The sequence below is a fragment of the Chrysochloris asiatica genome, unplaced genomic scaffold (assembly GCF_000296735.1).
Source record: "Chrysochloris asiatica unplaced genomic scaffold, ChrAsi1.0 scaffold00090, whole genome shotgun sequence".
Lineage (NCBI taxonomy): Eukaryota > Metazoa > Chordata > Mammalia > Afrosoricida > Chrysochloridae > Chrysochloris > Chrysochloris asiatica.
Window position 1 is genome coordinate 12013522 of NW_006408608.1, and position 13501 is coordinate 12027022.

Sequence of the window (13501 nt, forward strand, 5' to 3'; positions counted from 1 at the left end):
AAGAACAAAAGCACATGTGGGAGAGCCATCTGGTAACCCTGAAAAGCCCTCCCAGGATTGCAAGGGCAGTTTCCTACGGCCGACTGACTGGAGCCGTGAACAGATACGGGTGGTTCTTCAAGCAGGCCTGGTCTCAGCTCTAAAAGTGGACTGCTGTGGAATTCCAGTCCAATTCAGGGGCAACTGTGACAAATAAAGGAGACAGGAAATCCTCCCAGAAAGCCAAGTTTTGAGTGATATTTCTTATGGTCCACTTTCCATCAGGAGACATGGCCCGATGTGCAAATTTACAATAACCCAGTGCCATAACTAACAATTTAACCAGACACTCAGATATTTTGAATCACAAAAACTGGGGAAGATAAATGTGCTTTGAGAATAGGCCCAGAGAATAAGAATTTTATGCCTCATGTGAATGCTTGTCCAAGACTGCCACTGAAGAAGGTACACAAATGCCTGGCAGACAATGTATATCTTCCATCCAAGAGGGCATAATGTGTCCTCAATGGACTGAGCATTTAGTCTAGATGTGGATTTTCCTGCCTGACTACCATGCTTCTGCCAGCAACACCATTTATAGATTCATTAAATGCCTTAGTCACGGTCTTATTGTCCCAGTCAACACTGCTCTTGTTCACGGGACTTAAATTACAGCACAAGGAGTTTCAGTCTGTGGTGATTCAAACATTGGCAATGGATCCTGGTGATGACTACACAGCACGATGGATGTCATTGGTGCGACTGAGTTGTACTCATGAAAAAGGATGAACTGGTTCCTCACAGGTTATCTCTAATTTTACGATTGAAAAAGAGAGACAGAGAGAGAAGTGATGTAATGGGCTCAGGTTTCAACGATTTTACAGCATCATCCAAAAGGGGCTGGACTCAGAGAATGGTCCAGCAGACAATACCTTGTGAGATTGGGAATGAAAATTACAGGTTGTTGGAGAAGGAGAGATAGAGACAGAGAAGAGATGAGACACTGCTTCTCTCATAGCCAGACTATGACATGGGTCATGAACCAAATGGTGGAATTGTAGGCTAAGTACTGGACTGCTAACCACAAGGCTGGCAGTTCAAATCTACCAGCCGCTGCATGGGAGAAAGGCTTTCTGCTCCCTAGAGATTATTTACAGTCTTAAGAATCCTACATGGGGGTGGCTATGAGTTGGAACCAACTCCATGGCACACAACAACAACATTCTATTATTAATTCAGATGCTTTGTTCAAAAAACGTTTCCTTTCTCTTCCTGCAACTTTTGCTTTTTTGAAGGTGCTAGTACATGGGGAAAGAATATTTAGATTAAGAAACACAACAATAGCGTATGGTTGGAAATTGAGGCTACCACCTGGCCATACCGAACTTCTAATGTTACAGGAAAATAGGCTAGAAAGGCAATTAGATGTTGGTGAGGGTTACTGCTTCACAGTCCAGGGAGGGAGAGGTATGTCTAGCACCCAGGTGTCCTTTTAGTGTCACCTAAAGTGTCACCTGACAATGCCTTTTCCAATGGAAAAAGTTAATGGAGTTTTTAATGCTAGAAAGTTAAGGTTGTGGGTCACTTTATTAGGTGCTGCTCTGCCTAACCAAAGAACATGGACTTGGTGGGTAGAGGCAGACGGTGAGCTGTCACCATGGAACTGCTTGCTCATGAAAACAATGGCAACTCAGGCAATTGCAGGACAGGGTATGATGGTACATACCTATTGAGCTCCCTGATGGCCCGAAGTCTGCGGATGTAGCGACGACAACTTGGCAGAATAGAGAGGTGGTGGGCGTGCAGGGTGAGAAAGAAGCATTCTGTAGGGAATTTCGGCTCAGAAAACGGAGGCTGACCTCCATCTAGGAAATAGAACATGATCTCCTAAATAAAATCCATTACCAGGCTAACTTAGAGAAAAATGCATTAATTTAGAACAGAAAATTACAATACTTGGTTGACAATGATAAACTTAGGCCATGCCATAAGAGGAGCAGCATTCCTATGAGCACCACTGAATCAACAGGGTTTTGTGATGTGTCCTCTTGGTGTTTTCCATAGAACCATTTCCATTTTTCCACAGAGTATACAAACATCACTTTTCTTTTCTAAATGATATTAGATCATGCTAATGGGCTACAGAGTCTGTAACTATTTTCCTACAGTTGGCCACGGTTGTCATTACTAATTTTTCACTATCATAAATATCACTGTGGGGAGCATCCATGCACAAAAATTACATTTTGCTTCGTGTGTCTCCTTACCGGCTTTAGAGATATATTCTGAAAAGTAGAATTATTAAGAATGATTATCATTTAAGAATGTTATCATTTTTGTTCTGAATCACCAGAATTCATTCTACATAGATTAAATAAACTGCCGTATTTCTTCATAAACTTACATTCTATTTTATCACTGTGTTTGTTTAATTCATAGAAATAGAATGGTAACCTGAATTTCTTTGAAATTGTATTTAGTTCCTATGATAGTTTTTTTCCCCTTACAAACAAGTATATTTTATTTCATATGATATACCTTATCTATAATTTTTTCCAAGCAAAAGAAAACTGTCTCTTGGTAGGATTTGGTCTTATACATTTATAGCAGTTCTATGTTTTGAATAGTATGTTTTTTATCAAGTATGTGACTCATACTTTCCCCCTATTCTTTTATTCTATTTATTTAGTCTTAATCTAAAAAAGATGTTTAGATATCAAAACAAATGCAGAGTCTTTTATGGTTGTTCCAAATTTTAAATCATTATAAATTTCTCTCCCCCTCAAACCTGATTATAGGCTTTCACCATATTTTCTTATTACATTTAAAACAAAAAGTTTGGCCCTTTGACTCTTCTGGAATTTGTTAGTCTACGGTGTATGTCTCCAAGATCATTCTCACAGCTTTATGTTGAAATGTTTGCTAGAAATTTAGCTCTTACATTTAAGTTCAAATGTCTTCTGTCCATCTGGTCGTAGTGCTGCCATTGCCAGGTCATCATGAAACCTTTACCCTGATCCATAAATAATTTTATAATATTGGAAGAATAAAGCCCATATAGTTTTGATATTTGTCACTAAGTAACATGTTTTATAACATGTTGAGAAACAAAAATCACCAATCATAATACCTTTAAAATATTTCTATTTTTACACCACTAATTCACCAAAAAGGAGCTCTGGTAGCGCAGTGGTTACGAATTGGGCTGTGAACCATAAGGTCAGAAGTTCGAAAGCACCAGCTGTTCTGCAGGAGAAAGATGAGGCTTTCTGCTCCCGTAAAGATTTACAACCTCAGAAACCCTGTTCAGGGTCGCTATGGGTCGGAACCGACTCCACGGTACGTAACAACAACAATTCACCAAAGGAGTCCTGATGTGGCACTGTAGTATAAGCACTGAACTGCTAACTGCAAGGTCAGTGTGTTTAAACCCACTAGCTGCTCCTTGGAAACCCCATACAGGGTCGCTATGAGTTGGAACTGACTAGACAGCACTTAACAACAACACAACACCATAACTTATTTAGTATTTCATGGGAATTTTCACTGGTACATATAAAACCTGTAACTAATTTGCTGCTGGTATCTTTATTATATCTTTTCTTTAAACTCAGAAGAGTTAAGTTTCTTTCCATCTGTTCTATGTACCTATTTGTTTTGGACTAATCCACATAAAATCTTTTTTACTGTATTAACTTTTGTTTTGTATTTCTGTATCATACATTTATTTTAGGGAAATGTAGTAAGTGTGTGAGGAATCACTAGGATCCAGATGAAAGTGGAGCATTTCAATGATGAAATCCTCATCTTGATGTGGTAAGGATTTCATTTTAGGTGATCCACATAGTCAAAGCCCATGGAAGCAGCAGGCAAGAAATCAAATTGGACAAATGTGCTGCAAGAGACTTCTTTAAAGTGTTAAAGAGAAGAGACATCACTTTGAGGACCCATACCGTGGTGTTTTTAATCACCTCATCTGCATCTGAAAGCGAGACAATGAAATTAGGAGAGCCAAAGAGGAACTGATGCCTTTGATTGGTGAAGAATATGAAATACACCATGTACTGCCCAGACTGTGAAGCTGACACAAGACTGGGCATGTTGCTTTCTACTGTACATTGGGTCGCTATGAGTCACAACTGACTGGCGGCCCAGAACAACATGAATGAATCTCCCACTCACAGAGTTCAGTCAGCCAGTCATTCACATCTTCCATAGTTGCGTTCACTCGTGTCTCATCATTTGGAAGAGTAATTCGACACCTTGGGTGGAATATATATGTGGGATCAACCGTCTCTAACTTGATCTTTGTACTCAGTTGTTGCAGCACCCAAAGGAAATTCAGCATGAATCCATCTGTAGATACCAATCTATCATCTGTCTGTGGAACACAAAAAGGCAAAGCATTGACAATACTGATGTGGATATAATGCTTTGGTACAACTTGATGAGACAACTTGAGTGCTCAGACAGAACCACATGCTAAGCCACTGAGAATACAGAAATCTCATCACCATGGTCATCAAAATGTCAGCTGCTGCTTGCTGAGTATGAATTACTTTTAAAGCATTTTACATTACACATTCTCTTACTCAACCTTTACAATAACCCTTACAGATCCCTGATACTGCCATGCCTACATTAGTCAGGAGCCCTGCTGGTGCAGTGGGTTGAACATTGGGGTATTAACAGAAAAGTCAGCTGCTTGCACACACCAGTTGCTGCGGCAGTCAAGACTCAGAGCCTCAGAAATCCGATGGAACAGCTCTACTCTGTTCTACAGGGTCACTGTGAGTTGGACTTGGCTTGATGGTAGTGGGTTTGGGTTTTTGTTGTTTTACAGCAGAGGAAATTGAGGCTCAGAAAATTTAAGCAATTTGCCTGAGTCTCAAAATGAATACACAGAAACAGGTTAAATACTGCTTCTTTTCTCTTCTTTGTTTCCTCTCTAGAGCATCAGAACAATTAGTCTACCATTAGAGTAAGTTTCTGTAGACTATAGCATTAGTAATTGAATAGAAATTTTAACAACTATCTTGTGGAACTGTAGGATAAGCACTAGACCACGAAATCAGTTTGAATTGCAAGGTCGATGATTCAAACTCATCAGCCGCTCCTTGGAAACCCTATACAAGGTTGCTATGCATTGAAACTGACTCTAAGACACTTAATAATAACATAGTTAATATCAAGGAGCCCTTAGTGTAGGGGGTTATGCATTGGGCTTCTAGTGCAAGGTCAGCAGTGTGAGTCCATCAGAGCTGCTCCTGTAAAGATGGAAATCCTTAGAAACTTCACACAGGATTACTGTGGGTTGGAACAGTAGCATGGCATGCAGCAGCAGGAGTAGCAGCAGAATTAACATCAGTTAGTGTTCACTCTGTACCAGGCACTAACCTGAGAGCTTTACATGTAGTAACTCCAGTAATTAGGTACTACTACAATCCCTGTTAGGTAGATGAGGACGCTGAGCCACAGAGAAGTTACGCTTCTCTATACATTTTTTTTTGCTTTTGAGTAGAGGTGTTATATCATTCTTTTATTATTGGTTAATAAAATAGGAACAATGTCTTATTAACTTTGTTACGCTAGTAAAGGAGTGAGTCCTTGAGTGGTGTAAATGGTAAATGAACTTGGCTGCTAAATGAATGGTCAGAGGTTCGAGTCCAGTCAGAAGTACCTAGGAAAAAGGCCTGCCAGTCTACTTTAGAAAAATTGGCCACAGAAAATCTCATGAAGTAACGCACATGGGGACACTACGCGCTAGAATCAACTTGATGGCAACTGGTTTATTCCAGCAAAGTGGTCCAAGCCATTGTTCTCTCTCAAAGGGACTAACACAAGTCTTTATAACCTGGCCTCTTTGGGAAGGCTCCTGTCCCACACCTCTTCTTGAGTCCATTCTCTCCACAGCAGACCTTGTAGCTTCCTTGCTGAAAAAAATCTTCCAAGCATTTTCCATTACAGTTAGATTACAACATAACCACAGTGTGATGGACTCCCTGTCCATCCTCTCTGGCCCCATGACCTACCATTCTCTTTCCTATAAACTATCCTCCAGCCACAAAAGCCTGTGTGTTGAGATTCCACCAAACCTAGCTCCTTTTCACCTTGTGCCCTTCTTATAAAACTTATTTACATGCCTGTCTATTATTTTCTGTCTGGCCCTGTTTAGAACACACACTCCACAAAAGCAAGAAGCTTGCCTCATGTATCACCGTATCCCCAATTTCTCGGACAGTGCCTGGTAGGTGCTGAATAGATATGACTTGAATGAATGAAATGAAAGAACACTACAAGTGGTCCTTAAGAATCCTACCTGCATCTGTGCTTTCTTCATATTGGCATTGACGACAGCTGCCATGTAACCGAGAGCAGCCTCACGGGTCTCGCCATTTAACAAAATACTATGCAGGATCTTGAAAAGCTCTTGCTGAAATTTATTTTTTCAAAAAAAGGAAGCAGAGACATTTTATTTTAGACATGAATACTTCAAGAACAGCTAGCTTCCTTCCCACTTTCTTTCCCCTTTCCACGCATTCTCAGAGAACCTGACCACAAGAGGAATGTAACAAAGCCTCCTATTCCCCAGTGACAAGATAATTAGCACAAAACCATTTTAGGGCAGAAGATGGAGTAGTAGTAGAGGAGGGAGGTATAGTTTAATAAAACAGTCCTATTTCCTTTCCATAGGAGTCCTGGTATGACGTTGTGGGCTAATGCGTCAGACTGCAAAGTTGTTTGAACTGCAAGGTCAGTGGTTCAAACTCACCAGCTGCTCCTTGGAAATCCTATACAGGGTCGCTATGGGTCGGAATCGACCTGACAGCACTTAACAACAACAATTTCCTTTGCATGATCAAAATTACCTAATTACCCAAGTCTAATTGCTCTGCTTTTAAGTTTCAGAAGTGAAGGCATATGAATCTATATTTGGGACAAACAAGTCAATGAAGGCTATGTGCAAACTTACAGTCTTTGCTCACCCCCACAGTCTAAATGCCTAAGGGCTGACAGAGAACGGCAACCACATTCAGGACCATAACCCAGTGATGCTATATACCCAGGACAGCATATCATGGCTGTTGCCATTACTATTCAAGACACGGGTCATTTTACATAGCATATGTTTTATTCCTCCTTTGAATTCATTTTCTGAACACCTACCCTTCCCAACTCCAAGTAATGCTGCAGTGATTGGCTAACCACGCGAGTGTTCTCAAGGGTAATGGCAGGCCCTGAGAAATATTTTTCAACCACTTTAGCCTGGAAAAAGAAGAAAGAAAGTCAATCAACATATAATGTGCACTTGGGAAGGGATCTGTGCTTAAGAGTAGGAAAGTACAAATGGCCACTGCACTTACATCATCTTCTGCAAATACGGAGAAACTAAAAAAAGCTCCCAAATAAGACAATCGCTGCAGCTCCCGACCAGAGCCCGGGCTTAAGGATTTAGGCAACCACAATGGTAAAGAAGCAACCTGTATGAAAAATGCAAGAGACAAATCAAGTTAACTAAAAAGACAAGCAAAATAAAAATTTGGTACAAAGTGTTCTCAATAGCAATTTGTTCTTAAACTCTAGCATAATGGCTAACATTTACTCAAAAGCAACATGCACAAATACAGTCAGCTGCCTGCACAGAGGAAAAGCCAACTTCTCTTCATTTTTACAAAATCTTTTAAAACATTTAAAAACAAGTTTTCTGTTTCTAAATATTATTTGATGGAGTTCAAAGACGCATTTTTGTTCTACCAAAGGACTCAAGTAAAATTTCTTCAATTATCCTTATCAAACAAAAAACAAAAAAAATCCCACAAAATACTTTCATTCCTAGAAATAGGGTACGCACAACAGTTTAACAGGTAAGTTTCTACATCTACAGGAACAAATTTTAATGTTGTTCAAGAAAATTTATTTGGATAACGTTGCCTAAGGAGTGCCTTTAGAATTATGACATATTCACTCAAAACATACAAGTCAATGGGATCTTACCAAATTGCACATTGGATGTGTCTTCCCAAACTTGGTTTCACAAAGTTCACCTAATGCCTAGAAATATAATCAGAAAGAACAGCTTAAATGCATCTCATCTTAAACTGACTGCCATGGGTAACATAGCAAGGAACAGCTTTGAATGCTGCTATAAATACATGGCTATTCTCTCTAAAAGGCTAACAGCTTTACTGTCTTTTCTGATTAACAAACTAATGAATATGTCTCGTAAAACAACAACAACAACAAAACTTCAGAAAAATCAGAATATCAACCAAAAATGAAAATAATTTACAAACTTTACTCCCAGCCAGAAATAACTTCTATTGGTATTTGGTTAATAGCATTCTACACATTTGTGCTCTTTTTATTGAATTTTACTTTTTTCATTTAACATTATTTCATGTCCAAAAAGAGATTTGCTTCATATATTTTAGTGTTGCCAAATATTGACAATTTATAAGCTATCAACTTCAAACCACATTTCAACAGTAATTTCATTTTAAACACAAGAGGATATTCAGCTATATTTCAGAAATCCAGCATGTTCCTTTGGAACCTCGATCATTCTCATATAAAGAAACAGGAAAAACAGTTCTTAAGAGCATCAGTGGAATTGAACACTGGCCATGACAATACCATCAAGCATGGCACTTTAAGAGTGAATTGAGACTTTGCATAATATGGACAGAGACATAAAGCTGCTAAACCAGCTGTAGAAAGTTTAGGCACTGACACAATTTTGAGGAGCCCCTGAGGCTCAAAGAGCTGGTAGTGAGAAAGAAAAGCCGTCGCTGCCTACTGCCGGGCTTCCTACATTTTGCTGCACACAAGGATGACTTGGGGGGCCTTGAAAAAACTCACAGTACCATGCGAGTCTTCTCCCCACTATATTTCCTGCTTCCTTCACACCTCATTAAATCACAACGTCCAGTGGTTGGGAGCCTGGAATCATTTTTTAAAGATGCTCTGGTGACTCCAAAGTATGGCAAAGGCAAGACCGGGATCCACTACTATTTCTGATTTCAGTTCCAATCTTCTTTCTCTTCCTGTCTCTTATTATTGTACGCTTTCAGGCTGCACTCTCATGATTGTACAAGCATCAATATGGTACAAAATAAAATCACTGTCTGCCACACAGAGGTCTTTGTCTTTTGACCAAGAAGGACATTTTGTTGATATCTGACACTAAAAGTTCCTCACTGAGCCATCAAACTAATTTAAATCACAACATAAATTATACAACATAGAAATAATTGTTGTTGTTATGTGCTGTGGAGTCAGTTCCGACTCACAGCGACCCTATATGGTGTTTCTGAGGGTGCAAATCTTTATGGGAGCAGAAAGCCTCATCTTTTGCCCGTGGAACAGCTGGTAGTTTTGAACTGCTGACTATGACATTAGCAGCCCGTTTCGCAACCACTATGCTACCAAGAGCTCCTTTAGCAATAATTAGTGTTCATTAAAATATTTCATCACTGATGTCAAATACTTACATTATCCACACTTCCTTTTCTCTGCCACAAACACTGAATAAGGCTTGAGAGAATTTACTAGGAAACAGAATACTATGCACAATAAGAAAGAGTCTTGGCATAAATCCATTTAAAATTATTTTTATAAGTTCAGAATTCCCATTTTGACTTTTAACTTCCTAGCACAGTTTTTAACTTTTAAGTCTTTCTGTGTTACTAGCTTTAGTGTTTTTAAAATGTAGCCTTTGGCTGCACTGCTGTTTCAGTATTTACTGCAGTATGACTATCTAAATGTTCCACTGAGCTTTGGGTTTCTGCAGTAGACTATGAACACCTTGAGGAAACGGGCTTTGTCTCCTTAGTCCCTGAGTTCCCAGTATTGGCTCAGAACAGATCCTCAGTAAGCACTCACCTCATGAGCAAGCAGAATAAATTCAGTAAAATGAGTGAAAGGAACACATGCCACAAAATGTATCAATTTAACAATGTCTCAATTTTTACAAGGTTAGGTGCTGTGGGATAAAGCACTGGACCCCAACGTTGATTTGAACCACAAGACTGGGGGTTCAAACTCTCTAGCTGCTCCTTAGAAACCCTATACAGTGTCGTTATGAGTTGGAACCAACTCAATGGCACTTAACAACAACAACAGATAACATAAAGAAAATTAATTTCATATTCTGATATTTCTTCCTTGGTGCTTCCACAATGAAAAGTATTCAGTAATACTTGAAGCAAATTCAGGGAAGAGAAGAACACCTTATTTTCATTCTGCTTCCAGTGTTTTCATGACAATCAAGGTCTACTATAATAATTTACCTGAAATTTCTGTCTACAATTCATGCTTGCTCTAACTGATTCAATGGCACTTAACAACAACAACAAAAAGCACCTTACAATGCTAAGCAGATCTGAGTTACCTAAGCAAAGCCTACAAATGAGGTACAAAGCCTTAAGACACTGGGAAGATGAACAAGAATTACTCTGAGATTTTCTGTGGAAAGTCACTCCATCAAATTATATTGCTTGGTTTAATATAACTCTGTCTTTTTATTAGTAATAGTTTTTTTCAGTTTAAATAAAGGATCTCATTCCAAATATGGTATGCTCATGACTAGAGGAATCTCAAATCTATGACCCATGACAATCCTTTTCATAAGTGCTACAGTATGGCGAAGTACATCATTATCAGTCACGGCATCACTAGCTCCTGTCTAGGACTTGGCAGGTGGGATATGTACCGGGTTGCTAACTGTCTTCACTGATGCATCTCACTGCACAACAAACCCTCTGCATGGCCAACACAGAGATTTCATGTTTTAAATTTGAAAACAAGGTGGACCATGGACCTGAAAGAAAAGTGTATGTTAAAATAATCTGCAAGAAAAACATCGATTAAATGGGTTTAAAAAAAAAAAGTTTTACCATGAGGGGGTATTTAAAGTAGTCACTATCAAGGGAGCACTCTTTGGCAGCAAGCGCCAGGCCTTGTAAAATGGGGATAAAGATCTACAAAGGAAACACAAAAACAGATATGTAAGTATAAAAAATTTGAAGCATAAGAAAGTACATCAAATGAAATGCTGACTTGGAATATTCATTTATGTCCATTCCTTCCCCACAGAAAAGCTTTGTTTTGCATATAAAGGAGTCTAGAACCCATCCAAGGAGTCCTGGTGTTGGGTTGTAGGATAAGCACTGGACTGCTAATTGAATCAGTGGCTCAACCCACCAGCTGCTTCTTGGAAACTGGTTGCTATGGATCAAAACCAATTCAACGGCTTTACAACAACAATAGAACCCATCCAAAGGAGTCCTTGAGGTGCAAAGGTTACTTGGCTTCTAATTAAAAGGGTGGAGGTTCACACTCACCCAGTGGCACCATGAGAGAAGAGATCTGGAGACCTGCTCAAATAGAGACTATTGTTGTTAAGTGCCAGGAACTTGCTTCTGACTCATAGTGACCCTGTATAGGATTTCTGAGGAGTGGCTAGTGAGTTTAAACTGTTGACCTTGTGGTCAGCAGTCCAGTGCTTATGCCACAGTGCCACATGGCTAAGAGAGCCATATGGCTCCCATAAAGACTGTAGCCTAGAAAACTCTACTGGACAGTTCTACTGTGTCTTACTGGGTAGCTATGAGTAGAAAACTGACTCAACAACACCCAAAAACAAAAACAACAGAAACACAATGTGAATATGCCCTTTGACAGTGTCAATCACAAAATAACGCAGTAAAATTCTCCAAAAGTAAGAGGATTTAGAAGAACTCTACTATCCTGTAAAAACTACCTGGAGCCTCCTAAAGGGCTCTTCTAGTCTTCGTGGAGCTATAGTTTAAGTGCTGGACTACCAACCACAAATTGACAGTTCAAACCCACCACCTGTTCTGCAGGAGAAAATGAGGTTTCCTGCTCCTGAAAACTTTACAGCCTTGGAAGCCCTAATAGTCACTTCAGAATCGACGCCTTCAAAATGAGAAAGGATCCTCCATGAACTTCACTTGATCTAGTCAACTAAACTCAGTACATCTCAGTGACTAGTATGTGAAACATTGTGATTATCGAACACCTGTAATCTATAAAGAAGCTAGGCTCAAATGTTCTAATTTCTAAGCTCTATTAATATATTTTTTTCACCAATCGTGTGTCTGTTTGTTGTACTGTGGTGGCTTGTATGTTGCTGTGATCCAGGAAGCTATGCCACTGGTATTTTAAATACCAGCAGGGTCACCCATGGTGGACAGATTTCAGATGAGCTTCCAGACTAAGACAGATTAAGAAGGAGAGATGTACTACTTCTGAATAGTCAGTCCCTGAAAATCTTACGACTAGCAGTGCAACACTGTCAGATAGTAGCAGAATACTGAATATGTAAACATGATGAAGAGCACCAAAATACTGTCCGATATAGTGCCAGAAGATGAGCCCCTCAGGTTGGAAGGCACTCAAAATGTGACTGGGGAAGAGCTGCCTCCTCAAGTCATAGCTGATCATGATGATGCAAATAGAGTAAAGCTTTTAGGATTTTCATTTGCTGATGAGGTACAACTCAAAATGAGGAGAAACAGTTCCAAATATCTACTAATAATCAGAACATGTAATGTACAAAGCATGAATCCAGGAAAACTGGAAATTGTCAAAAATGAAATGGAATGTATAAACATTGATATCCTGGGCATTAATGAACTGAAATGGACTGGGATTTGCCACTTTGAATCTGACAAACATATGGTTTACGGAAAATTGAGGAGAATGTCACATTTATCCTTAAAAAGACTATTCCAATATCTATCTTGAAGTACAACCGTGTCTGTGATAGGAAAATATCTATGCAACTACAAGAAAGACGAGTTAGTGACACTATTATTCAAATTTATGCACCAACCACTAATGCCAGTGATGATGAACTTGAAGAATCCTATCAAATTCTTCAGGATGAAATTCATCAAACATGCAATCAAGATGTATTGATAATTATTGGTGACTGGAATGCAAAGGTTGGAAACCATGAGGAAGGTTCAACTGTTGGAAAATATGGCCTTGGTGACAGAAATGATGCTGGGGATCACATGATAGAATTTTGCAAGACCAATGACTTCTTCATTGCAAATATGTTTTTTAAACAACATAAAAGATGACTATACACATGGACCTCACCAGATGGAGTACATAGAAATCAAACTGACTACATCTGTGGGAAAAGACAGTGGAAATGCTCTCTATCACAGGCCAAAGAAGAGACAGGGCAGACTGTGGAACAGATCATCAGTTGCTCATATGCTGAAGAAAATGAAAATAAGTCCACAACAGCTAAATCATGATCTTGAACACATCCCACTTGAATTTAGACATCATCTCAGTAAATGATTTGATGAACTATACACAAAGACCAGAAGAGTTGTGGGATGATGTCAAGACTATCCTACAGGAAGAAAGAAAAAGATCATTAAGAAGACAAGAAAGTTACTACGTGACTAACCAAGAGGCGAGAGTTTTAGTCTGTGTTACAGGTCATAAGCTCTCCAAAATGGATTCCAGCCTGACTAATTCG

At 39.2% G+C, this 13501-nt stretch overlaps 1 protein-coding gene across 1 annotated transcript in view; it reads right to left on the bottom strand.

Annotated features, from left to right (window-relative positions):
* LOC102838733 (ubiquitin conjugation factor E4 B-like) overlaps positions 1-13501 on the bottom strand; it is a 186984-nt gene that overhangs the window by 24269 nt on the left and 149214 nt on the right. The window contains exons 10-16 of the mRNA XM_006866400.1: positions 10875-10958; positions 7975-8031; positions 7344-7460; positions 7147-7245; positions 6299-6412; positions 4162-4360; positions 1706-1844 (exon numbers count right to left, since the gene is read on the bottom strand). Of these exons, the coding sequence (XP_006866462.1) occupies positions 1706-1844; positions 4162-4360; positions 6299-6412; positions 7147-7245; positions 7344-7460; positions 7975-8031; positions 10875-10958 (809 nt within the window). The remainder of the gene's footprint in view (positions 1-1705; positions 1845-4161; positions 4361-6298; positions 6413-7146; positions 7246-7343; positions 7461-7974; positions 8032-10874; positions 10959-13501) is intronic.